This window comes from Arvicanthis niloticus, chromosome 1 (genome assembly GCF_011762505.2).
Source record: "Arvicanthis niloticus isolate mArvNil1 chromosome 1, mArvNil1.pat.X, whole genome shotgun sequence".
NCBI classification, from domain to species: domain Eukaryota; kingdom Metazoa; phylum Chordata; class Mammalia; order Rodentia; family Muridae; genus Arvicanthis; species Arvicanthis niloticus.
In genome coordinates this window covers 139,414,852-139,440,791 of record NC_047658.1, presented here as the reverse complement: position 1 = coordinate 139,440,791, position 25,940 = coordinate 139,414,852, and the positions used below count along the sequence as shown (strand labels likewise).

The window sequence follows — 25,940 nt, the reverse complement described above, 5'->3', positions numbered from 1 at the left end:
TACCTTTGAGTTGTTGGGAGAAAAAAAGAAAAAAAAAGTGTTGCTGCTTTGGTTTTTAAGAGAAATCGGCTTAAGAAATAGTGATGTTGCCAGGCAGTGGTGGCACACGCCTTTAATCCCAGCACTTGGGAGGCAGAGGCAGGCGGAGGTCTACAGAGTGAGTTCCAGGACAGCCAGGGCTACACAGGGAAACCCTGTCTCGGGGAAAAAAAAAGGAAAGAAATAGTGATGTTTGGAATTCCTCGATGCATGCTGTTGACTGACACATTTTAGTCCAGTTTTTCCCTTAGGAACATTTTAACCTTTCCCCCTTAAAAGCCCATTGAAAATATTTCCCACGCTGCTCAAATTCAGCTTCCTATGTTTCCCCCCCCCCCCCCCCCCCCCCCCCGTTAAAATTTGCTTTGTTTTTGTGAGTTTACCTTCTGGTTTTTATTTTTCACCAAAATTCATACAGGCAATTTTACTGCCCCAGAATATAATATCAGTAAGTCAGACTGAGTCTTTTGCAGAATAGAGATGTTTTATGATTTCAGTCTTGCTCTGAAGAGACTTTCAAGTCACAGAACAGAGTTCTTTTAAATGTTTTCTTTTTCTAGCAGGGATGTGTTTCTCTTTAAACTTTCTGATTTGGTATTCTCCTGGTACTTATTGCCAACACTGTAGTAATTATTTATTTATTTAACTCCTCTGGCAGTGGTAAGCCAGCTGGAATTGTTCTACCGAGCTAACTCAGAGCAGGCGCCCGGGCCTCTGCTCTAGCTGTGGCTTTTCACGCTAGGTGATGTAGATGAACTCTTTCCTCTCAGGAGCCTTGTTCCTCTCACAGCAAACAACAGCTTCCCAGTCAAGGCTTCTGCTATCCTAGAAAACGTTTTAAACTGGCGCTGGCATGGCTGGGTAAGGCGCTGTGATGTAATGTGATTGGCTGGGTGATTTTCTACATCCCGGTAAGGCCTCTGCAAGGCCTTCACTCCAGCATCTTCCTTTGGAAGCAGATTGTTGCCCTAAGTGTCCCCAACCCTGACTGTGTCCTCTCCCAGTACTGGTATGTGACAATCAAGGCATGAGCAAGGCCGGGGGTTGGAGGGTAGGGGCACTGATGGTGCAGGATGTATATGGGGATGGATATCATCCCTGGCTCTCATCAGGAAGACATTGATACAACAACCCATCACCCACCCTGTTTCTAGTTAATTGGCTGTTGCTTTGCACCACTTTTCTGTCTGCACCATTCTGAAAACATGGGGCTTTCCGGCTGTAGAATGTTCTCCTTAACTTTTCTTGTTTCTGTGTCTGACCCTTGTGAGTTTGGGCTCTCTCTCTCTCTCTCTCTCTCTCTCTCTCTCTCTCTCTCTCTCTCTCTCTCTGACATCCACCAGCCAGAAGGTTTACCGTGAACCACTTAACTCAGTGTCTCAGAATCAAAGCTGGTTGGCTGGTATTAAGTTCCCAGTAAAGCCCAAATTCCCCCCAAATGATTCTGATTTTAAGAATCCTGGAGTCCTTTAAAAGCCAGCCTATTCCTTCTTCCTTTGTACTTTCTGTTTTTAGAGAAAAGATAAAATTGTCAAGGATGATGTACTAATTGAAAAGTGAGACTATACTATAGTATACAGTACTGTAGCTGACATCCATCACCACCAAGCCCTTTAGAACCGGACTTTCAGGGTTCTGAACACCTTGATGTCCGAATTTGTCACATTCAGTTCTGTCTTATATTGTATACAGTTGTCCTTCACTGTGAAAGTAGGTTCTGAACTTTTTGGTTTTTAAAATTGTAAATCATGTTGTCTCCCCATTTAGAATTGGACTTTCAAGCCAGTGACTAGGAAAAATTCCCGGGAAATCTCTGCCTTTGTGTCAGACTTCACTGCAAACCAGGTACCCCTTGTTTTAAGAAAGCACCATAAAGAGCATTCTGAGCTCATAGACGGCTAGAGCTGAGGCCTGGGGCTCTCTGTGCGGCTCTCCGCTAATATGGAGGCACTCCTGCATGTTCCCTGCGGCCCCACTCTGTGAGGACATTGCAAACCCTCGACAGAGAAGGCAGCACTGTAGTTTCCGAGTCAGGTTTTCTTATTAGGCTGAGTGTAAGACAAAGTGTGTGATCTGGGTGCCTCAGCCTCTCCTTGACCAAAACCAGATCTGTGAGCTAAGTTTCTTAACCTGTTCTCCGTCTCCATCAGTACCCCTCACCCCCCGTCTCTAGAAACGTAGACCAAACTCATTTGGCATTGTCTAAAAGATTGCTGTCAATTCTATTTTTAGACATGTCTCCTCTTTTCATTTCTAACTGGGGATCCACACTGTGGAATCAGGTGAAGAAACAATGTTTTGTCTTTGGAGCTTAGGGCTCTCTCCACAATGGAGTTTAAGTCTGCCCTGTTTTACCACCACTCCTCTAGTTCTCTGTAAATACCCGAAGCTTGTGTCACTTTCCATTCTGTCAATTTTGTGCATCTCTCTCATTTTTTAAAATGTTCTTAAAGGAGAAAAGGATGTCATGTCCCTCACTCCCACTTGTATCTTAATGCCTGTGACAGAGCGTGGCACATACACAGTGTGTTCCTTATAAATCTGTCCTCTCATTCAACTTGAAGTCAGTGAGCAACCCACTGTCTGTGAGCAGCGCTGAGTGAGTAGAGAGCTCTAGTGAGGTGGTGAGTCTGGGCAGAGTGAGGCAGGCTGTCAACAGCTGAGGCTATGACAACAGCTAGTGTAAGGGACCTTGGGACAGGGAGTCAGCATGAGGGCTCTGAGAGTTGGAAATAGAGCCAAGGTGATATTTTCTGATTGGGTAGAATTATGAAAGCCACTGGCGAGAGAGGAGTCTAGTAGACACTTGAGTTAAATGAAAGACAATCCTAAGTAGGTATCTGGGAAAGAACGTTCCAGATAGGAGACATAGCAAAATATATGAGGCTGGGATTTATTTGTCTGGCTCAATTGAGCCTAAAGTATTTGTAATGGCCCAGTAAGCTGGGGGAGAGCTGTGACATAAGACTCTAGTGAGGTATGGACAGGACCTCAAATGGACCCAGTAGAGTGTGCAAGCCACTGGCGTGTAATGCTATAAACATACTTACACTTTGGACGAACTATGTAGGGTCAGCAAAATAAAATGCTCGGGTAGGGTACTTACTACCAAGCCTTACAACTAGATTTGGATCTCAGAACCCATATGGTAGAAGGAGAGTAGTGACTCCCACCCACACCCACACCCACCCACACCCACACACTCCAAACTAATACACTAAAATTTTTTTTAAAATGATATGGCTGCTTTGTAGATAATAGAAGAGTTAATTCCAGAGAATTGTCTGAGGCAGCAGTTACCATAGTGACCAAAGCTGGTTTGTTACATTGTTTTTCATTCAAGGCTTTGGATCTGCCCATGAAACCCTGATTTTTATATGTGACTTACAGAGGGAGATTCCACTAATTCCGGGATTCTCACACCTGTTGTTGAGTAGATTTTCTCTTTGGAACCAAGTCAAGCAGCCCATATCCTGTTCTGTATTTAGTTATAGTCTGAGGGCCAGACCTTCACCTAAGAGTAAGTCATTTGGGGGAGGGGCAGGTTATCTAAGGGTGAATTGAATATATCTAGTAGCCACCCATTGGTAGTGTAAATTTGAAACAAAAAGAAAAAGAGTGTTGGATTACAGGGTGGACTCAAGAGCTCAGGGGTGGAGATGGCTGGTGATAAGGGAGAAGCTTACATAATGAGCTACAGGTCCCAGTGGGCTTAGCTGCTATGTGGAAATGATCACTGAATGAATTCTAAGAAAACTGATCCCAAAGGGAAGGATAAGGGAAATGATTGGACAGATCCTGCTTATGACCTGTTGGACATTTGCATTTAAAAGTATCCCCACACATGCAGATCCCAGGGTTGCGCTTCTGAGCACCACCCACAATAGGCTGACCCTCCCTCATCAATAACTAATTAAGAAAATACATTGCAGCCAGATCGTATGGAGGCATTTTCTCAAAAGTCCTTCCATTCTAGTTTGTGAGTCTAGTGAGACCAGCCAGCAGATAAGGAAATTATCAAAATGTTTTGTAGAGTTATAGTCCATAGAAAATATCACACCAAACATGAGATGAAAGATTTGAATTATTAGTTTAAAGTCTAAAGTATAATAGAATCTTAACTCACCTGTGGGTACTCAAACCGGGTTTTCTCATGCAATGTTAAGCATTTATTTTCCTAATTATTTTGTCTTGTGTAATTATACTTCAGTTTAGACTCCATGAGACTCAGTTTTGCCTTGTGTGAAATAATAATTGTAGCCATGCATTACTGGGTCATCTTAAGAAATAAATAGGGGATGGAGAAATGTCTCAGAGGTGAAGGAAGAGAGAGCACACGGTGCTCTGCAGATGGCCTGAGTTTGGTTCTCAGTGCTCACAGCAGGTAACCCAGAAACACTTGTAATGCTGATTCCAGGGATCTGACAGGTCTCTGTAGGCAGCAGGCACACATGTAGTGCATATACATATATGTAGGTGCTCACACATACAAAACGAAATAGACGGTACAAAACTTAAAGGCATGAAGGAGAGATTTGGCAAAATTCCCCACTTTTTTTCTAAGCAAGTTTTGACCTCTTGTAATAAAGAAAATGGTAAGTTTAAGTATTGTGATGCCCGTTCTTAGTTCTGTTCCATAGCCTTTGCGTTCATCACCTGCTTCCCGACTAAGAAGGAAGGTAGTGTCTGATGAAGAAGCAAATTTCACAGGAAATTTATGGAAATGACTGAGGTCACCAAGAAAATCTTTGTTAAAGGTAAAGCTAGCTAGTCCTGCTGTGGCCCAGCAATGGTCCCCATGGATTGCATACTGGGATCACTGAGCATCAAGTCGAGTTGCATAGGAACCTTGAACTCTGCCCATGATGACTCCGTCCGATTTGGCTTCATGGTGCATGCCATCTTCCTCGTTTACTGCCTCTTAGTTGTGAATCTGATGCTTGGTCCACTGTTTTGTGTAGGGATGTATTTGTTTCTAAAAGCCAAGAGCTTCCAGAAAGCAGTAGGTGATAAAATCTACATCCAAGAAACGGGTTAGAAATAAATGGGAAAAATACAAAATAGTAACTCTGGGGGTCAGAATGGCCACTATCTATAATTCTTTAAATGTGTTAGTCTTTAAGAGCTTAGGAAATAAAGTAACTTAATTCTGAGCCAAACGGCCGTGGGTGTGCTGGTGCTTGTCTCAGCGTTTTAGTGATAGAGGAAAGAGGCAGCTGTTGAAAGCCACTCTTAGCTACACAGGGCGTCTGAGACCTGGGATACATGAAGCCGTGTTTGGGGGTCTATGTGTGGGATGGAGACAAGGGGCATACTACCAAATGTTTGTGCTGTTATACTTCTTCAGGCAGCCCAAGTTCTACTCTAAGCCAAGAATCCACATGTCCTGCTGCTGCGCATTCATGGAAAGACACAACTTGTGGAGGCAAAACACTTTCCAGTATTGATTGAACTTTACAGTCTCCTCATTTCTTTGGCCATTGTTTTTTTTTTTTTTTTTTTTTTTTTTTTTTTTTTTTTTAAGATTTTTAAACCTTTGTACTAAGTGCCAGACAGTCTGATACTGCTGCATTCAGCCTGGTCATTGGATCACATAATCAGATTCTAAGTCCTGTTTTCCTTTTTAGATTAGGGATGCTAAAAAGTTCAGTAGCAGCCCCCGGGCCGTGGCTAAGTGAGACAGTACTTGCCTGTATTCAAGGCCCAGAACTCAACTACCTACACCTGAAACCCCACCCCAACACAGCTTTATAAGTCACCTGCACTGGGGACAACTTGCTTTTTCAGCAAGTCTGAATTGTATGTAAAATATTAACACCTGTACTCTTATATTCTTGTAAGCAAATTTGATAGGTACAATATTCGGGTTGGGGGGCAGAAATGAGCCTGATATGCAAAATAATAAGGGACAATACGTATCTGTTCGCAGATATAATCTGTGACATGATAATCACTGCAGAGTGTGAACAGATAGGAATGCCAACTTTTGAACATGAACATGAACGACATACTTCTGGGCATTTGATGAATTCCTGGGAGCTGGGGAATTGTATCCGGCATCCCGGCATTTGATGAATTCCTGGGAGCTGGGGAATTGTATCTGGCATCTGACTCTTGTTAGCATTTGCTTAGTCTCTAGTAATATCCCATGGACCTTTCTTCTATGATTCTTTTTCTTTTTTAAAAAAATTATCTTTATTTTTGAGATAATATAACTACATCATTTCTTCCTTCCCTGTCCTCCCTCCCATCCCTTTCATATACCCCCCCACCTTGTTTTCTTTCAACCTCATGACCTCTTTTTGTCATTAATTGTTGCCCACCTACGTGTATATACATATATATTCCGAAATACATAAACACAACTGCTCAGTCTGTAGAATGTTGCGTGTATGTCTTCAGGACTGCCCATTCGGTATTGGATTAACTAATCAGTGTGCTTGTCGCGGAGGAAGACTGTGTTGTGTCTCTGCCCCCAGCACTTCTTACTTGCCTGGAGCCTTTGTGTAGGGATAGGGAGCCTTTATTGTGTAGGGGTGGGGCTTCGTGGTCTTTTCCCGCCCACTTGTTGTGTCTATTGGTGCCATCCACGTCCAGCTCTTGTTTAGGCAGTCATGTAGGTGAGACTTGGGTCATTCTTAGGAGACACAGTCTCACAGCAAACGCCTGACCCTCTGGCTCTTACAGTCTTCTGTTCCCTCTTCCACAGTGATTCCTGAGCCTTAGGTCCAGGACTTGTGGATATAATCGCTGGGACTGGGCTCCACAGCTCCTCTTTTTTTTTTTTTTAAGATACATCATGAATTTAAAAACCTTTGACAAAGGATTCTAAGTATGTGGGATTCTTGAGTTTAGGGAAGGAATGCCCGGGAGTACAGTCCTTTAAACACGGACACTCTGCTTTTTAACATGCAATCTGGCCACAGCAGCTCACACTGCTCATTCCCATCAGCACCGCCCTTGTGGCATTCTTGACTGACATCTCTAGACTTTGGTTTTCATCGTATTGTGACTTTCATTAGACTTGAGACCAGTGGCACACACCTCTTCTAGACAGCTTTATGTAGAGTAAATTCTTAACCATCGGGAGAGATACGAACAGGAGACTAAGAGAAACCGTTAAAGCCAATGTTAATACAGTAGTTCTGACCCAGCTTCTGAAACATAGAGAAGGAGACAAAATACCTACCAGTCTCCACCAGTCCTCAGTTAACTTGGATGGACCGTGTGTGTGTGCCAGCGATATGCTGCTAAAGGAGTAGAAAGTTTATTTTCACTCATATTCACACACACACATACACACACACACACACACACACACACACACACGGTCACACAGTAGTGGGTCACTCAATTCATCTTACTAAAACCACAATTAGTAATGAGACAATGTCATTTGGCCTCCGTACTCAATCAGCATACCCATCTTGAGCAAAAATAGATGCAGTGCACAGTACATAATGGTAGAGTGACTGGGTGTTCACTAGTCTTAAGGGAAAACTCATCCTGTGTTCCTAAAGCTTTCTTTTTATTTAATTCACACTTCACCAGGGCAACTTGAACTTTCTAAGCCTGAAAGAAAAGAGCCACAGGATGGGATTCTAGCCCACTGGCCAGACAGGAGATAGAGAAGGGATGAAGATTCTTATTTAAGGACACTTAGGACTACATTAATGAGGTTAAGTCTAAGAAACAGATGGGCTTTGGTCCTTGAAGAACACCTATGACTTGGTATATACAGGTATCCATCCCACTCACTAGAAACTAGTGGTTCTTGTACTTGTTCATATTTTGCAGCTGTCTGTCTATTCCTCCTCTGTGGGAAGGATTTCCAGATACCATTTTTAGAGCTCTTGTCCCCATTTTACTTATTCTGAGAAACAGGAAGTAGTCTCTGAGGCAGCAGAGTCACCAGGAGCCTTATCGGGCGGGGTTGGACTCTGCCTTCTATGGTTCTTGTTTTTGACCTTCTCCTATGCACACTGTTAGAGCAGTTGAGCGGCTGACTTCTTACACAGTAGAAATGTCTATAGTTCTCGTTCTGACACCATTCTCAGCACCTCTGCTGTTTGAACAGAGACACTGAATATTTGCCACCAGTACTGCACAGATGCTGGCCACTCAGAACGGGCTCCGCTTGTCCATCAGTTGAATGACAACTCAGATTTAAGGCCCATAAAACCTAGTTTGGAGCACTGTGGATCACTGTGATTCCTTTTGGCCACTTAACGGCACTTTTTTTTTTTTTTTTTTTTTTTTTTTTTTTTTAAATAAAGCGCAACTGACACTAATCTAAAATGCCCTGTCCAAGTCTTCTGCTAGTGATACTTGTACCATTCTGATTTCAAGCTCTTGATTAGATTTCTGGGTTTGTTTTGTTGGGTCATTGAAAACTTTGAGTAAACGAACCTGCGGAATTTTTTGACTGAGAATCTGCCCTGTTTTTCCCTTTTTCTAGGTCTATTATTAGCAGAAGATTTTTCTGCATAGTTGGCACGCTGTACCTGTATCGGTGTATTACAATGTATGTGACTACACTCCCAGTACCTGGCATGCATTTCAACTGTTCTCCGAAGGTAAACTACTCCTCCCTGTCATTTCCCGTTTTTGTTTGTTTCTCCTTGTGCCCTGGGGATCTTAGACCAAGGCTAAGATGAAAACTGATTCAGACTCCCTTTCATCTGGGAATGTCCCTAAACTATAGGACCAGACAGCCACACCCTCCTCGGAATTCCCTAGCCTTGCCAGCCCCTCCCAGCTCAGAACAAATGGGATCTTTGCATGGGGGTGGAGCTCTCTGCTTTCTGCCAGACTATTAAATATGTTCTCCTTCATGGTGGCAGCTCTGGGTGTGTTCTCCTCCCCTGAGACAGAGAGCTGTTTCCCCTGGCACGTTTTCTTTTCCATCTTCCCATCAATCCTTTCAGCAGAGCAAGACAGGCATGCCTCCGGCCACTGGCAGACATCTTCCAATTCGTATGACACTGTTCTTGGGAAGAGTATGGGGCCTGTGCATCTGCTTTCTTGTAGCCCAGAAGGTTTTGAACCTGTTACTCCCAGAATCAAGTAACTGTTTGTTACCTTGGAAAAGATTTTTTTAACTAGGAAAGCTTTTAGAATGTCATCAAATAGGAAAACAAGACTTAATTCTTTAATACATTAAAGGTCTTTAGTAGTGCAATAAGAAAGAAAAAAAAGGCTAAGTTCTTGCCTTGATTTCTTGATTTTTAATATATATTAAATATAAACATATATAAAACATAGATTGAATATATTTAATGTATATTATAAATACAAAATAAAAATACTATACTTTGAGATCATTTATCTGCATTGAACCATGTGCTGAGATAGCGAGTTGCCTTTGGTTTCATCCCTTTTTAAGTCTTTTCCTGCCAAAGGAGTCATCCTCTCAGAGAAGCTTTGGAGAGGGGACTTCAATGTTCACTCTGGGGGGTTTTAATGGAGTCTTTATGATAGGGAGTTTGGGGACCCTTTGGTTTCCCTTCGCACTTTCTCTCTTCCTGGACTTAGCAGACATTCTCACAGAGATGGCTGGTTATTTTCCTGACTCTGTCCAAGGTTCACTGAACTCTGGAGAGCTGATGTCCCAAGTACCAAGCCTTATCAGCAGCCCTTCTTCTCTGAACCCTCTCTTGCTGTTCCTCAGACCTTCCCTCGAAGCCAGCCTCACATCACATCCTGTTTTTGTCCTTTGTGAAAGCTTCCCAAAATCAACTTGCCCTGCCCAGATTGTAGAATTCATTCTTTATCCATTTAGTATTTGGAAATACTGTGTTATTGAGAGTCCACAACTCTTGATAAGAGTCTGGTTGATAAACAAAATGTTTTATACTGTAATCTTAACAATTGTGATACACACCTAAGTTCAGTTCAACTCTGTTTGATTTTTTTTTTCCTAAGACAGGGTTTCTTTGTGTAACCCTGGCTGTCGTAGAACTAGCTCTATAGACCAGGCTGGCCTCGAACTTACAGAAGTCTGCCTGTTTCTGCATCCCGCATGCTGGGATTAAAGGTGTTTGCCAGCACCACCGAGCTGCAGTTCAGTTCTTAAAAGAATCTGTATACTGATACAGTTGCTGCAAAGAAGTAGATTCTGAAGATAAGTGGATTCTGAAGATAAGTCAGTCCTACGTCCAGGGGCTGCTTTCCCTCCCTGGTTCTAGTGCTGTGCCTCTGAGGGTGTCAGCATCTCTACTCAGGCCAGAGTTGGTGACCTGCGGTTACTCAGAGTCAGCAGTGTACCTAACCACAGTCCATGGCTAAGAATAGCTTTTTTTTTTTTTTTAAACCAGTTTTACTGGTAGAGGCAGAGATAGCAGGCATGGCATGGAAACTAACTCAAATGTGTCACCCAAGTGTTGGCCGGAAATCTAAACTAGTGCGGGCCTTTTTCATGGCAGTCTTCTATAACTCAGCATCTTAAAAATGAACAGTCGAAGACATCTTAGCACACAGCATCTTTGTGTTTAACAATAGTTAAAACTCAGACTAATTTATTTTATAGAATAAGAAAAGAGAATTTAGAACACAGCTTTTATTTTAATTTTTTTAATGCAGGATTTTAGCCCAGGGAATACAACTTTTGATTTTGTTCTGGAATTTTCCAATGTATTTAGTGTAGAGAGACTAGTGTAAGGAAATCTGTTATACTCAACCCTCAGATTCACTTGTTACAAGTTGTTATTGTTTGTTCATCTATCTTTTGTCTTTGTTTTGGAAGTGTTTTGAAAACAAATATACAGTGTCAGCATTATATCACCACAGATGTAGCATGCACTGGAAAACTGGATATTTTATTGTGTTATACTCTTCTTAGTCAGCAGAATTAATACTTCTTTTATATTGGCAGTTATCAGTTCAAAAATTGGTCCACTTGTCTTGAAGGCATTTTTGATAGTTTGTTTGCATTCATTAGGATCCAGACTCTTTACATAACAGTTGCTCTGTCTGTCTGTCTGTCTGTCTGTCTGTGTCTGTCTGTCTCTGTCTATCTGTCAGACTCTTTCTCCCCATGGCAGTGAAATAGAGTGTAGACCCTTGGTCCTGATGCTGCCCACATTCACCAGTTTCTTGTAATGTCAGCTCACCTGTTGCGTGTTCTCTCTCTCTCTCTCTCTCTCTCTCTCTCTCTCTCTCTCTCCCTCCCTCCCTCCCTCCCTCCCTCCCTCCCTCCCTCCCTCTCTCTCTCTCTCTCTCTCTCTCTCTCTCTCTCTCCTCCGTACTTTCTCTCAACAGGAAATTGTCTTTGGATACTTGATAAGGTTCAGTTTTAATATGTTTGTCAGGAATTCTTCATGGAGAGAACATAAAGCTGTCTGTATCTAGATAGAAGAGCAGGAAAGGACCCTCGGGCGGCAGAGCAAGTCTGGGAATTTGTGTTCTGTCAGATGAAGGAATGGCCCAGTATGGACCAGTGTCAAAAAGGAGAGAAGGAGACACTAGAGGCCTCAGAGCCCAGCCCTGCCCATTTTAGTCACTAGGCGAAGGGAATCAGAATCGTAAATAGCCTCATTGAAGGTCACTGGTTGTCAAAGATGTTCTCACCACCAAACTGCCATCAGCCTCTAAGACCAAAGCGGGCATGGTACTGTCATGTTCCTCCACTGGACAGTCTGCATTAAGTAGCTCTATGTTTGGGTACACGGGATGAGCCAGTAGAGATACACTCCATTGAAAGCACCTTATAACTTGTCTGGTTCAGGCTCATACCTGATGGAAAGGAATTTTGGAATGATACCATAAAAGGATCAAGATAAGTCATCAACCCTGAGGTTGGGGAAGGAACACCAAACAGATAGGAGCAGTGTTTGTCTATGGGCTCAAATGGCAGTAATTAAACAGAGGGAAGACAGGGACTGGAAAGATTTCAGTGACTGGTTTTACCACTGGAATTATGATAAGTGAGAAGGAAAAGGGGGTGGTGACTTTGGGAAGAACACTAGTACCTGAGAGAGAGCCAAGTGATGATATTCATGATGGCTAGGTTTGTAAGTCTCAAGTTGAAGTGAAAACCAGGGTTGGGTAATAAATATTTGTGATTTATCATATTCTGAATGATGGTAAAACCTATAATATAGATTTAAACGTCCACAGCTTATATTTAATATAATATTTAGTGCTTATAGAGTGAACTGGGTGCTCTGGATCAGAGGTCTCTTCAGGCCTGATGCTGGTAGATTCTCACTCATTACTAAAACTTAATGGAAGACAGTTAGGCTTTACTTTAGAGCTCTGCTGAGACAGTGAGGGACCTAGACCTGGTTGTGGTGAACGGGGTTCCACGTTCTCCCCCATGCTAGTATACCTAATACTTTCCTCAGCATCAGGGTTCAAAACGGGCAGCTTGTCAGAAAATGGTTGCAACGAATCGACTATGGTCACGGTAGAAGTTGCTCTCACAAGAATGTAAGAGCTTCAGTAGTCATGAAACGACGGGTCAGCATGTAGAGCAGGCCGCCTGTCAGATGTTGCTGCAACAGTGATAAGTCACTGGGAACAGGGAAAGGGAAGTGGATCTGTTCACTTCCTGAATTCAAAATAACAGAAGCACTTTCCTGTACCCACGCGGTGTGTGTGTGCTGGAAGCTGCCAAGTGTAGCCTATGGCAATGTTGCCACAGCTTTTCCACAAGAGCTTCTGTGGATCTCCCCTCCCTCCCTCCTCCTATCACAGCTGTTTAGGATTTACACTAAAAAAATACAGTAACAGTTGGTAATCTCTGATTTTAGATAAGTTTGTGGTTTAGGTTTTTGTTTGTTTGTTTTGTTTTGTTTTTTTAACTCTTAGAAAAAAAGAAAGTATCCTGTTGTGCTCACTCTCCAGATGCGCACATACAGTCCCACGATAATCTTGGACAAGTTGAACTGGTGATGATGACGAAGCCACATGCTGGTTCTGTTGTGGATTCTGTGCTGACTAGATTTCAAAAAGGAGATGACACCTCAGCCAGGGCACTTGGCAGATGAATTTTATTTGAAGTTTTATTCAGATCCCCCAACAAACAGGTCCCTGTCAGACAGGGACCTTGCTCGTGTTTAGTTGTGCTTGCTTTTGTCCAGTCTTCTATCTACTCCCATTTCTTATTGTCAATATACTGTTCCTGGTTTCTTTTTATTTTTTCTGTTTCTTGGATGTAATTTTCAGTAACAAATCCTATCCCAAATATTTTTCTCTTTCTCTCTGTTGCTATTTTTTCTTTTCATTTTTAGGAACAATGACAGCAATGTAGTAAAACTTTCTCTTTTAAAAATTGCTTTTATTGTAAATCAATTTTATAACAGACACACTGAAAGTATGGACTAAAATGAAATTTAAAATTCATATTTCAGTACAAGAGTCCTTTATGGTTACTTCTCTCACAAGTCCAGCTCCACTATCTCTACATGTATCACTCTTGTTACAACTTGTATTGGACAAGTGTATTTTGAATCATTTTATAGATCCTTGGCATCTTCCTTCAGTTTCCTTACTGAGGAAGTGGCATCATTTGCTCAGATTGCAAGAAAATGCAGAATTGTTGATGTGATTTCAGTTGATTAGAAGAGATTATTTCCATGAGCAAACATCTCTGGAGAACCTGTCATGGGTGGACATGGTGTGGACTATTAAGGTCACAAATGTCCATAACAAGTGTCCCATCCATCCCCACCCTCACTCCCTGGGCCTCCAGAGCTAGGGGTCCTGTGTGATCCTACAGGTCACTCCCTGGCTTGGTCACTCCTTCCTGTATGGATACAGGGGTTCTGGTTGCCATGGAAGCACAGGGAAGCAGCCAGTGTGCTGGTCATGCATGCAGTTAGAGGTGTGTCTGAGCTGAGGCTCAAAGGGACAAGTCTGAGTCTGCCAAGCAGAAGCAGCGAACAGATTGGTAGAAAGGGACCATGCAAGGGAATTTAGAATAACTTGAGGTTGAGGGAACATGGGTGTCTGGTCCTCTGGTCCCAGATGTCTGAGATGATGCGAGGCAGACAGGCTGAGGGCAAATTTAAAGGGCCTTGAACCATTCTAATGAATTTGGATTTCTAGACCATAGGAAGCTGGGAAAGGGCTTAGTAGGTTTTGATGTACTAACAGTTATTATCTTTTAGAATACATTTTCCCAGTCATGCAGTAGGACATTTGGGTGAGAGGGACATAGACTTTGGTTGGTGCTAAGTTGTGTAATCCTTTTTCATGTCCACCCGTGCTCCACAGTGACTTGTCCTCATTTAATTCTCAAAACAGTGACTGTAGTGGCAGCTGAGCCTGCAGGCCACCTCGCCACTGGTTCCTGAGCGGATCCTAGGTCAGCAGGGAAAGGGAGATGGAGGTGCTGCTGGGGCTCTCGAGGGCTCGGAACAGAGAGTGTGAAGAGTGATTGGGGTTGAATCATTGTAAGTTTCATGAGCCTCATTATAGGAGAGAACTTCTTATTTTGGATTTTGTGTTTAAGGAGGAGTTTGGGGGGACATGTGATCAACAACAAATTTTCTGTTTCAGAGGAAAGACAGTTGTTTAGGAACAGTACACTAATTTGCCTGAGTAGATAGATTCCATGAATGGGAGGGAGGACCAGGGAGTGAGTGTGAAGTCCTGGAACATGACAGTGTACTGCTGTAGGCCTGACACTGCACAGGTAGGCTGTGCTACATTTATAAAGACTGTTTCCTTTCAGTAATAAGTTGACGCTTACTGTAACTTTTTATAAACTTTTCTAAAGCTACTTTCCTTAAAATATATTGTAAAACTGTACAAAAAATACAGATACACATTAACTTAAGCCTACTGCAGATTCCCTATAGTCAGGATTCCCTCACCACTGTACACAGGCTTTCCTCCCTCACACTGTACACAGGCTTTCCTCCCTCACACTGTATACAGGCTTTCCTCCCTCACACTGTACACAGGATCTCCTCCCTCACACTGTACACAGGATCCCCTCCCTCACACTGTACACAGGATCCCCTCCCTCACACTGTACACAGGATCCCCTCCCTCACACTGTACACAGGATCCCCTCCCTCACACTGTACACAGGATCTCCTCCCTCACACTGTACACAGGCTTTCCTCCCTCACACTGTATACAGGCTTTCCTCCCACAGGATCTCCTCCCTCATACTGTACACAGGATCCCCTCCCTCACACTGTACACAGGATCCCCTCCCTCACACTGTACACAGGATCTCCTCCCTCACACTGTACACAGGCTTTCCTCCCTCACACTGTATACAGGCTTTCCTCCCACAGGATCTCCTCCCTCATACTGTACACAGGATCCCCTCCCTCACACTGTACACAGGATCCCCTCCCTCACACTGTACACAGGATCCCCTCCCTCACACTGTACACAGGATCCCTTCCCTCACACTGTACACAGGATCCCCTCCCTCACACTGTACACAGGATCTCCTCCCTCACACTGTACACAGGATCTCCTTGTCGCTATCGATGGTGTTCTTGGGCTTCTTTTCCTATCTCCTTTTGACTCTTACCTAGATCACCACATGCGTAGCTCTTTCTGCATTTTTTCCTCTTTTACTAGTGATACAGGAATATCATTTCTTTTTCTGTGATTCTTGTTATTTGTTTGTTTGTTTGTTTGTTTGTTTTTTCCTTTACAGTCATCTCAGCCTCCCAAGGAGTCCAGGCAGCTATAAGTGATTATCTCATCTGGCTATAGTTTTTTGGTTTGTGGGGACAGAGTTTCGTGGTAGGCTGACCTTAAACTAGCCCAAAATGCCCTTGAGCTCTGATGCTCTCTGTTATTAATTTCCTGTTGTGAAGTCCGAGAACTTCCTGTCCTCTGTACTTTTTCCGTCCTTCACTCTGCCGTCCCCAGGACACAGAGCATCTTGTCCTGTCTTCCTTCTGTGGCTGTCTGTCCTCTGTAACTCAGTAGACAACACTTACCCAGTTACAGCTCTGTAAATACTCCTCACCCATAAGCTCTGTTCCTTTCCTATAATTACTGTACAATAGTTTGTTTCCCACGGAGCCAGTACCTACTTGCCTTGTGTTTTCTTTAGTAGTTTTCTCTATATTTATCCATCCTCAACTTATGCTTTATAGTCAAACGTCTTGGCTAACCCATGAGTCCCATGCCCTCTGAGACCTCTGTAAAGCGTCTGGACTGGGCACTCTGTGACTCAATGTTAGAGCCACACAGCGCTGCTGCTCTCCCTTTGTTGCCAAAGGCCTGGCTCTTCCTTTCTCTTTGCTTATTAACTGGCTTTGCAGAGTTCATCCTCTGCAGGTCCTGGAGAAGAATATAGACATGGCAAACAGTCTAAAGTCTTACATATATATAAAAAAAAGGTTTAGTTACATGGCTAGGTCTAAAACCTAAGTTGGAAATCATACCGCTTAAGAAACTTGGAGCCCAGCCACGCACCTGCATCCCAGAGCAATCTCTTTTTTTAGAGTGGTCTCTAAAAGTCATATGCATGTGGATCTTTCATCTAAAGCTTGGCTTTGATCTCTGGGGACTTTGGCATGGCAGTACTCAGTTCTGATGTGCCACGACATGGAATCTGTATGTGTAGGCCATTCCTTCTGTTGCGCTGAGCATTTGAAGGTCCCTTTGGATCAGGACGGGATGGCCATATCCTCTGTGTGGTCTGGCAGCTTGCTCTTCCAAAATAGAAATCCTAATGGCTTTTTTGTAAAGAAATTATGATGAAACGTGCGTTTTCCAAAGCTGGGGTATTAGCAGTTACATGTTGAAAAGGGGATTATGGTGACTAAATTGACCAACTAGAATGTAAAAGGATACTGCAGGGGCTGGAGAGGTGGCCCAGTGGCTAAGAGCACTTGTGGCTTTTTACAGTGTTTGACTTTCCAGCACCTACATGGTGACTTACAACCATCCATAACTGCTGTTCCAGGGGACCCTCTTCTGACCTCCAAGGGCACCAGGCACACACTTGACACACATACGTACATGCAAGCAAAAACATTCATGCACATAAAATAAATAAATCTATGAAAAAAGTTTGCTACAAAAGGGTGCTACAATCATGGGATACAAACATTTGCATGCCCTCTTTGATGGAACAAATACAAGTTGTGTTAAATGAGTTATTTAAGCCATTTATTACTGAGTATCCAGCCCAGACTTGCATCTTAGGAAACTAGATTACTTTATAAACTTCTCCTACTAAAAGGAAAAACTTCCAGTGTTGCCTGTGTAATTTCAGAGGGCTGAAAGTGTGTTGTAGTGATTATTTATAAAGCGGCCATCAGTCAAGCCAACTGTCTAAGCTGCAGCAGCACTGCTGAGCTCAGCCGTCATGTTGTGTGGCCAGAGGCCACGTGCGTGCTGCAGCTAGAAACGGCCAGCTAGAGACACCAGCCTTGCCACCCACAAGACGCCAGCATGGGAAACGGCTCTGCCAATCTTCCACACTGTCTCTGCAAGGCTGGGCAGTGCCTGCATCATCCCACCATCCACACAGGCTCGGAACAGATGAGACTCTAATGCTTAGATTGTCCAAAGGCTTATATATTTAGTAATGATCAATAACAATCAGAGATGTAACCCAATGCCCAACCTAGATATACCAACTACCTTTGACTGCTACAGACAAGCGAACATCAGCCTCCATGTCCACTTCTCTCCTCCGTCTCCCCTAGCTCCTCCTCTTCCTTTTCCTCTTCCTCTCCTTTCTCCTCTTCTTCCTCTTTACTCTTCCCACCTTAGCTCCTCCTACAAAAGTGCATTTTTTTGAGTCCCTTGTTTCATGCTTTTGACCTACTAGCCTCCAGTTGCTTTAGTTAATAAGTCAGAACTGTCATCCTTTGGGCAAAAACACATCTATAAATGTTTGCTCAGGATTTACATTTTCTTTTTCCAAAGTAGAAATTATGGTAAATTAACCACAAATTCTTTCTTGTTCGTTGTAGTTAAACAAATTGGATTGAGGTGCATGGCTTAGTGGTAGGGCCTAACATGCTTGAGGCCCTGGGTTAGAATCTCAAACCTCAAACACCTGTTGAAATGTACTATTGAGAACGTTCTAGAGCCAAATATGTCATCATTCGCACTGTGTGCTTTCCAGAAGCTGACGTGAAAATGATAAAACTGCATGTGCGCTTAATGAGGAGAACTGTATGTATCTCAGTGAAGCATAATAGACAAAATGATAGCAATGGTGGAGGTGAACTAACGGTGACTCTCGCTTTCTCTTTTTCTGGTAGCTCTTTGGAGACTGGGAAGCTCAAGTACGGAGAATAATGAAGCTCATTGCTGGAGGTGGCTTGTCCATCACAGGCTCGCACAACATGTGTGGGGACTATCTGTACAGTGGCCACACGGTCATGCTAACGCTCACCTACTTATTTATCAAAGAGTGTAAGTCCAAAACAACCTTGCTTTGTCATTTCCTCACGTGCCACACCCCATGGTCCTTTGGAAAATCAGTTTGGAGAAAATTCCTCAAAGCCAGACTGAGGCCTGAGGACAGCTGCCTCATCTTATCCCTGTGATCCAGGAAAGCACTTGGCTACACCTCTAGACAGGACGTGCCTTATTTATGGATGTCAGCTATAATGTTTGGGTGGTTTTAAATATATGTAAATGGAATCATTTATGTGTAGTAAATATATTTTAAAAATCCCGGTGTGGGGTTTCTACTCGCCTTTGACCATTTTTGTTCACAGATGAAAAACACGCACAGCCTTTGTAGTTTTAAATATGCCTTAGGCAGCATAATAGCTGGGCAACTGCCTACCCTCCCTGCTGGTATAATCTGCCTTCCTAATGATAACCTGGAGCTTTCACTTACTATGTTTCATTGTTCTGTCTGGGCTGCTCTTACCTCCAATTGGCCAGTGCACATGGCCACATCTTCTTTACTCCTACGCCATAGCGGCTCTCTCTCCCTCTTGCATGTTCTTCTTCTTCCATGGCCACTCCTTCCTTCTCTCTCCTGCTCCTTCTAGGTCCACCAAAACTCAACCCCGCTTATCTCTTCTGCTAACTACTGGCTGCTGGCATGTTTATTCACCAATCAGAATTAACTTGGAGGCAGAGTCCCAGAGGCTACATGCAGACTCCCAGGTCTTGGGGGTCCCCACTTAGCATTACAATAGACAGTAAAAGAAAACCTCAACATTTATACACACACACATACACACACATACACACACACAAAATATATATATGCATATATGTGCATATATTGTACATATATATGTGCTTATATGTATACTTATATGTATATGAGTGTATATATATATATTTGTATATTTGTGTGTATATAAATGTGTGTGTGTTTGTGTACATGTATATATGTGTATTATCTTAATTAGGGGTTTATTGCTGTGACCATGAAACTTTTATGAAGGAAAACATTTACTTGGGGATTGCTTATAGTCCAGAGATTGATTCGTCTGTTATAGCTGTGGTGTTATAGCTGTGTGTTATAGCAGGGTGGTACACAGGCAGACATGGTGCCTAGAGAGTTAGCTGAGAGTTCTACATCTGGACACAGAGCAGCAGAAAGAGCTAGTGAGCCACCAGCCTGATTTGAGCTTCTGAAACCCCAAAGCCTGCTACCACATGTGGTTTAGATATAAAAAATATTTAAGCATAAAAATAAAATAGCTTGAATATAAAAATAAAATAAAAATATTTGAATACAAACAATACGTGTAAACATGTTCTGCCACTTTCGGGTTGCTTTGAGCCATGAAACCTGGTTCATTCATTTTAACTGCTGTTAGAATTCCAGCCCTGTAATTGAGCAACAGATGATTTAGTTCCTTGGAAAATTCAGTTATCCTCAAAATTTTACTGTTAGAAGCTGTTCAGTGAGGCAGTTCCTCTGTAGGCAGTTCCCATGGAGAGTGATAAATATGTTGGGGACACAGAGGATGGACACACAGCACAGTCTGGAGTCAGGAGCATTGTAGCTCTTGAAACTATGTCTGCTGGGAGCTCAGAGTAGTCAAGAGGACAGAGAAGAAAATGGTCAGAGAGGTAGCACCCAGGTTAGAAGAATCCTAAGTAAGCCACAAAGCAGAGGCTTGGCTTCTTTCTGTGGTGGATAGGATACACTTAGAGCGGTCGGGAATGAAAGAACAGCATCATCTGATTTTTCCATTAAAGATATATTGTTCAAGAAGTTCTGGAAGGAACGGGCTAGAGATCAAGAAACAGTCCTTGGTTTCTGATGTAGTCATGCAGAGTAGGTGTGGCATGACCAGTCCATCACCCTTGGGGAGAAGTAGAGGGTATGGAAGAGCTTGGTGCACACATACAGGACAGGCAGTACTGAGGAAACAGGAGGAGGCAGGCTACCCAATCCCGCCTTTGAAACAGAAGTAAAGGAACCATTATGAAGTGGGATGTTCTGCAGGGGCCTGAGAGGGAGGGAGAAGAGATGTTTTTGTTTACTGTGTGATCAACTACCATGAATTCTAGAAATGTTTATCCACAGGGCATCTGGCCTTGATACCACAATATAACCAGCTATAGGAGATGGAAACTTTAGGGCTCAGTTGCCATAGGCCCTTGGGGATAAGGGTGTTCGCCCCCTACTGGTTCACAGCTGAAATTATTTTTCATATTAAAATTTGTACTGGACCATAAGCACCATGCGGAGTGCTTGGGAAATGCAGACACCTGGCAGGAGTCACCAAACCCTGATTTGGGATCCTGGATCTATCAGCCCCCAGTATTCTAACCGTGGAGAAAAATGTTCAATCTCTATGTGTCTTTGTTTCCTCATCTTTAAAATGAGTCTTTATTTTGTGAGTGGGAAGAAGCTATAAAAAGTAAAATAAGTGGTATGCATGGATACTCAACTAGGTTCACAGGAAATGTGTAGTAGCCGTTCTTGGTGTATTGTTAAGATATAAATATGAGTGGCCAATTCCTGTCCCCAGCACCCAATTTAAAATTGCAAAAACAACCAAAAGGAGAAAAAAAAAAAAATCCTCGTTCCCTGTCTTCCTTCTGATCCCCTCATGCTTTTTACAAGTTTCACCTTTATACAATACACAATCCTGTGATTATAGTCTCTTGTTCTCTCTCTGTCTCTCCTTCTAGCAAGGGCTCTCCCCACAGAGGCGGGCTTTGGCTTATTCTGTTTGTTGATTCAGACATCTTGAGTAGGACCTATCCAGGGAATGGTAGATGTCCCCTGCCTGGGTAAACGACTGTTGGACCTCTTGAAGATCCAATAAAAGTCAGCAGTACCTTCTTCCCTGAAATGAGGACAGTAGATCCATTCAAAGCTTTCTCTGAAACCCCAGGCCCTCTAGTCCCCTATGCACTGAGAATGTGGAACAGAAACCTCACAGTCTTTCAGATGAGTGTGTGGTTATAAAACCTGCAAAGCAGGATGGTGACTGAAGTGATTATAACTGCATGGTCCATGTCTAAGCATTTGTGGCCCAAACGTGAGCTAAACAAGGATGACATCAACAAACATGCCATGGTGGATGGGGAAAAGACCATGGGGTTTCAACTCCACACAGAGAACCACAGGCAACTGAGTAAAGATCCAGTACCAAACCATCAACCCTGAAAAAAAAATATGTACAAGAAATAGTGTATAGACTCAGCAGGTTATAATTAGGACTGTATAGTTATACAGACATATGTATGCATGCAATAACAATCAGTAAGAAAAGAGGCCATGAATTTGAAACAGAGTGGAAAAAGATCTACTAGAGGGAGAGTTTGGAGGGAGGAAAGAGAGGGGAGAAATACTATAATTAAATTATAGTCTCAAAAATATATATACATTTAGAAAACGCATCTGTGGCACAGTAGGTGTTGGATTTTTATATAAGGCGCTTAACCTCAGGTTACATTTAATTAATGGCCATTGGACAAGGCCTAGGGAAAGACCTCAGCCAGTAAAGTGCTTGAGGCACCAACCTAGGAATGTGTGTTTAGCTCCTTAGCACCCACAGAAATACCAGGTAGGCATAGCAGCATGCTTGTAATTCCAGAGCTGGTGTGGAGGTGGCAGGGGGTCCTGGGAGCAAGCTGAGTAGCTAGACTAGCAGACTCGCTGAGCTGTGGTTTCGTGTTGAGACCTTCCTCGGTACATAAGGTAGCACGGTCAAGAAAGAAACTCAGTCAGGAAGCTCTGGCTTCTACATGCGAGGCATACATACACCATACACCTACACACATACACACATCTGTGTTTATGCTCATGCAAACACGCATACACACACTGCATGTGCACACATGAAAGTGTCAGTGGACCATCTTTTAAAGATGGAGCTCAATGCAATGCCCTGTGCATATTTGGTCATAGTTGCCTTTTATGTTACATTTCTGGTTATATGAAGCAAGTTATAGCCCTATATAAGTCACTGCTGCTGGTCGTAGTTCATTAAAAGACATTTCCTTCTATCCCAGGTTACAAGGAAACTATAAGTCCTTTAGTTTGCTGGCCCACGTAATGGGCTTTTAGGAGGAAAGGTGTAAGAGTCGGTCCTCCAGAATGGCAGAGGCATGGGTGAGTGGTATTTAGGACCAGGACTATTGCAAATGTTTTCTCTTTCTAGATTCCCCTCGGCGGCTCTGGTGGTACCACTGGATTTGCTGGCTCCTTAGCGTAGTTGGAATCTTCTGTATTCTCTTAGCGCATGACCACTACACTGTGGATGTGGTGGTGGCATACTACATCACCACGAGACTCTTCTGGTGGTATCACACAATGGCCAATCAGCAAGTGAGTCACCCCCTTCCCTTTGATCTTAACTTCTCTTGCCCCAGGGTTGATGCTGCTGGCTTAGGCCAGAGTAAGAGGGAAAGACTGGGGATCTATGGATCTTTTCCACAGTTTCTCTTTCTTAGGAGTAGCCACCTGAGGTGGTGCTGGCTTCTAAAACACCATTCCTCTGCCGAACCGGTGTATAAAGTGTTAATGTGATTGACACAGATACTGCTTTCTTCTGAAACGTAAACACTCACTGTCTGTGAAAAAATAATCTCTAAGCCGGTGTCTGCACTTAAGGTGCATTCCTAACTTTCTTTGGTTGTGATGTGCTCATCAGTAGTTTCATAGTTATGTTTAAGTTATTAAATATATTTTATTCATTATATTTATATATTATATTATTATAAAGTATATATGCATACATATATATACTTTATAATAATAAATGTATATATGTATGCATAGGAAGTTAAGGTCCAAGGAGAGTGAGGAAAGGGCTGACTGAGATATTTAGTAGGCATGAGTTGAGGGAGTCTCAGGTTCCCTTGCTCTGCTGGAATCTGACGTGTCCAGGATATAGTGTGGTGAACCCAAGTGAAGCAGGGCCGTGTGGGTGGACATGGGGCAAGTCTGGGACCCTTTGAACATTTTAACATGGGGAATATTTTAAAGGACAGACAGTAAGATTAAACAAAAACAAACAAATGCGTATGTTCTTTGCTTTCCTAGGTGCTAAAGGAAGCTTCTCAGATGAACCTCCTGGCCAGGGTGTGGTGGTACAGGCCATTTCAGTACTTTGAAAAGAATGTCCAAGGAATTGTACCTCGATCTTACCACTGGCCCTTCCCCTGGCCAGTAGTCCACATTAGTAGGCAAGTTAAATATAGCCGGCTGGTAAATGACACATAACAGCTCTGACGACTAAGGGAATGAAGTACGGTCTGAAGTGCTAAGAACTCCATGAGAGAAGATGCCATAAAGTAACCACCTCCCCCTGCTATCTCTCAACAGTTACCTTGACTTAACCTATTGAGTTACCTGCTCAGCACTGTGATCTTTTTTTTTCTCTCCAAAGGACCTGCGTTGGACAACAATAAAGAAAATTTACCATATCATGCACTGTACACATTTCCTGTTGTTAAGCTTGGGGCTTCTATAACGGGCAGCCACCATGCCCCTCTGTGTCATTCAGCCGCACCACCGTGCGCTTCTATATCCTAAGCTCTGGCCTTTCCAGCCACACCTGGAAATAAAATGTGTTATTTTCTTGGGAAAACATACTTTTCATATCTCTTGCCCCAAAGACAGGGCTGTAAGCCATTTTCTAGTAAATGTCTCTATGAAGGGTCCTAAGTGTCTGAATGGGAGTTGATTCAGAATCTCTCTGCCTATCACACTGACGCTCAGCTGAAGAAGCTAGGTGCAGAGAGGTTTGGTCACCTGGCGTTTTATACAGTCAGCAGAGACGGTGTATCAAAAAGTGCAAAAAAAAAAAAAATCTGTTATAAAGTGATTTTTCTAAGTATTTCCTAACTTTATTTTTCAAAATGATGTTATGAAAACCAAATTTAAAGATTTTTACATGTCACAGAAAAGAGAGTTAACATTTAAAAATGCTTCTTGGGAGAGAAATTTGTCTATGTTTCTAGTGCCTTTCTTGTCTTGATTGTATGGTCGGTTGGTAGGCGATCTTAAATGTTTTTATTTATTCCATAAAAATATAAATGTATGTATACACTACTAAATTTTGCATTTATAGCTAAATTAAATCAAAAGACTGCTAATGGGTTTTAAAATTGTTTTGAACTGAAGAGTAGGGGTGTGAATTAGAGTACGCACCCATTCACATATTGTGAGCAGGTAGCACTGACAAGTGCCACTGAGATTATGCCATCGGTTTGGTAGTTTGGTTTTAACTACTCAATAAAAACAGCCATGAATATCTTTTTTTTAAAGAGAGTTTCGAAAATGATCACTTACCTAAAACTTGAAAGCTATAAATTAGTTATCCATACTCTCATGACAGTTTTGTTGGTGAATAATAACAACAACAAAAGAGATCTATTTCTTTAAAATATATTTGTGCAGAAACTGCATGTAACTCTGAGTTTTACTCCTGACATACATATGTTTGGGGAAGTATTCTACTCTATACTTGCCAACGTGGAGAACAAAATAGTTTTCTAAGAGCGAAGAAATATATATATATATATAAATATAAATATAATATCCATTCTGTATTTTATGTGCAGCAGGATTACCTTCTGTAGGTTTTTGTGTGTGTGTGCGTGTGTGCACAAGTGTGTGTGTGTGTATGTGTGCGTGCATGTATGAATGTGTGTGTGTGTGTGTGTGTGTGTACTCTCACAAGGTGATATTTGTATTGTAAAACAATAATGGTGAAGGAAATAAAAAGGCTTTTAAATTTTTGTTTGTTTTAAATCTTTGTAAAGTTATTATTCCAGAGAGTATACTGATATCTTACAACTTACCTAAATCATAAATTAATCCAAATGCACTTTTTAATAAAAACTTATACTGAAAGTTTGTGGCTATTATATTGTGTTCATCTTCACAGGAGTCAGGAAGCTGTTAAATCAGTGTAGGAAACCAAACCTCCAGATTTCTTCAGGGCTTGTTTGACCCAAATCTCTATTATTCATCTTCCTCTCCTTACAGGACTTTCAAAATAAATTTTAATTATCAAAAACCCTACAGGTTTTTGTCTTCCAGTATGTAAACAGAGCAGTAGATAAGTAAAAACCAAGCTGTTACCACAGTTCGCCAGTAACTGAATCCTGCAGTTCTCAACCAAATCGCTCACTTTGTCTCTGTAATGGAAACAATGTAGCCCTTCCAGTGTACTAGGGGGGGCGGGGGGGGGGGGAGAGGGTCTGAGAGGAGCAGCAGTGCAGCCATGTGGACAGCTCATGGCTCAGCAAACTCTTCACAGACAAAGATGGTACTACTCCTTGATTTAAAGCAAGGAAGGGCTTAATAGAAGAGGCCTGTCCTTATCTCCTTGTCGAAGGGTAGCCCCAGAGAGACAAGAGCGAAGCCAATAGAACCTGACATCAGGGGTTTGGAGATTGTGCCTCCCAAGCCTGTGCGATGAAGTCTTACAGCAAAGCTATCAAAATGCCCCCTCCTTGCCCATCCTCAGCTCTCATGGGGTTAGCTCCCCTTGGGCATTAGCCAGATGCTGCGTACGAAA

General features: G+C 42.6%; 1 protein-coding gene across 21 annotated transcripts in view; it reads left to right on the top strand.

Moving 5' to 3' along the window:
- Nucleotides 1–25,270, top strand: part of Sgms1 (sphingomyelin synthase 1) — a 247,928-nt gene extending 222,658 nt beyond the window's left edge. For all 21 annotated transcript variants that reach the window (XM_076919091.1, XM_034498761.2, XM_076919098.1 and 18 more), the window contains 4 exons: nt 8,498–8,615; nt 18,240–18,393; nt 22,572–22,738; nt 23,456–25,270. In XM_076919091.1, coding sequence (XP_076775206.1) covers nt 8,498–8,615; nt 18,240–18,393; nt 22,572–22,738; nt 23,456–23,635 — 619 coding nt within the window. In that variant the 3' untranslated portion in view covers nt 23,636–25,270. The remainder of the gene's footprint in view (nt 1–8,497; nt 8,616–18,239; nt 18,394–22,571; nt 22,739–23,455) is intronic.
- The last annotated feature ends 670 nt before the right edge of the window (nt 25,271–25,940 follow it).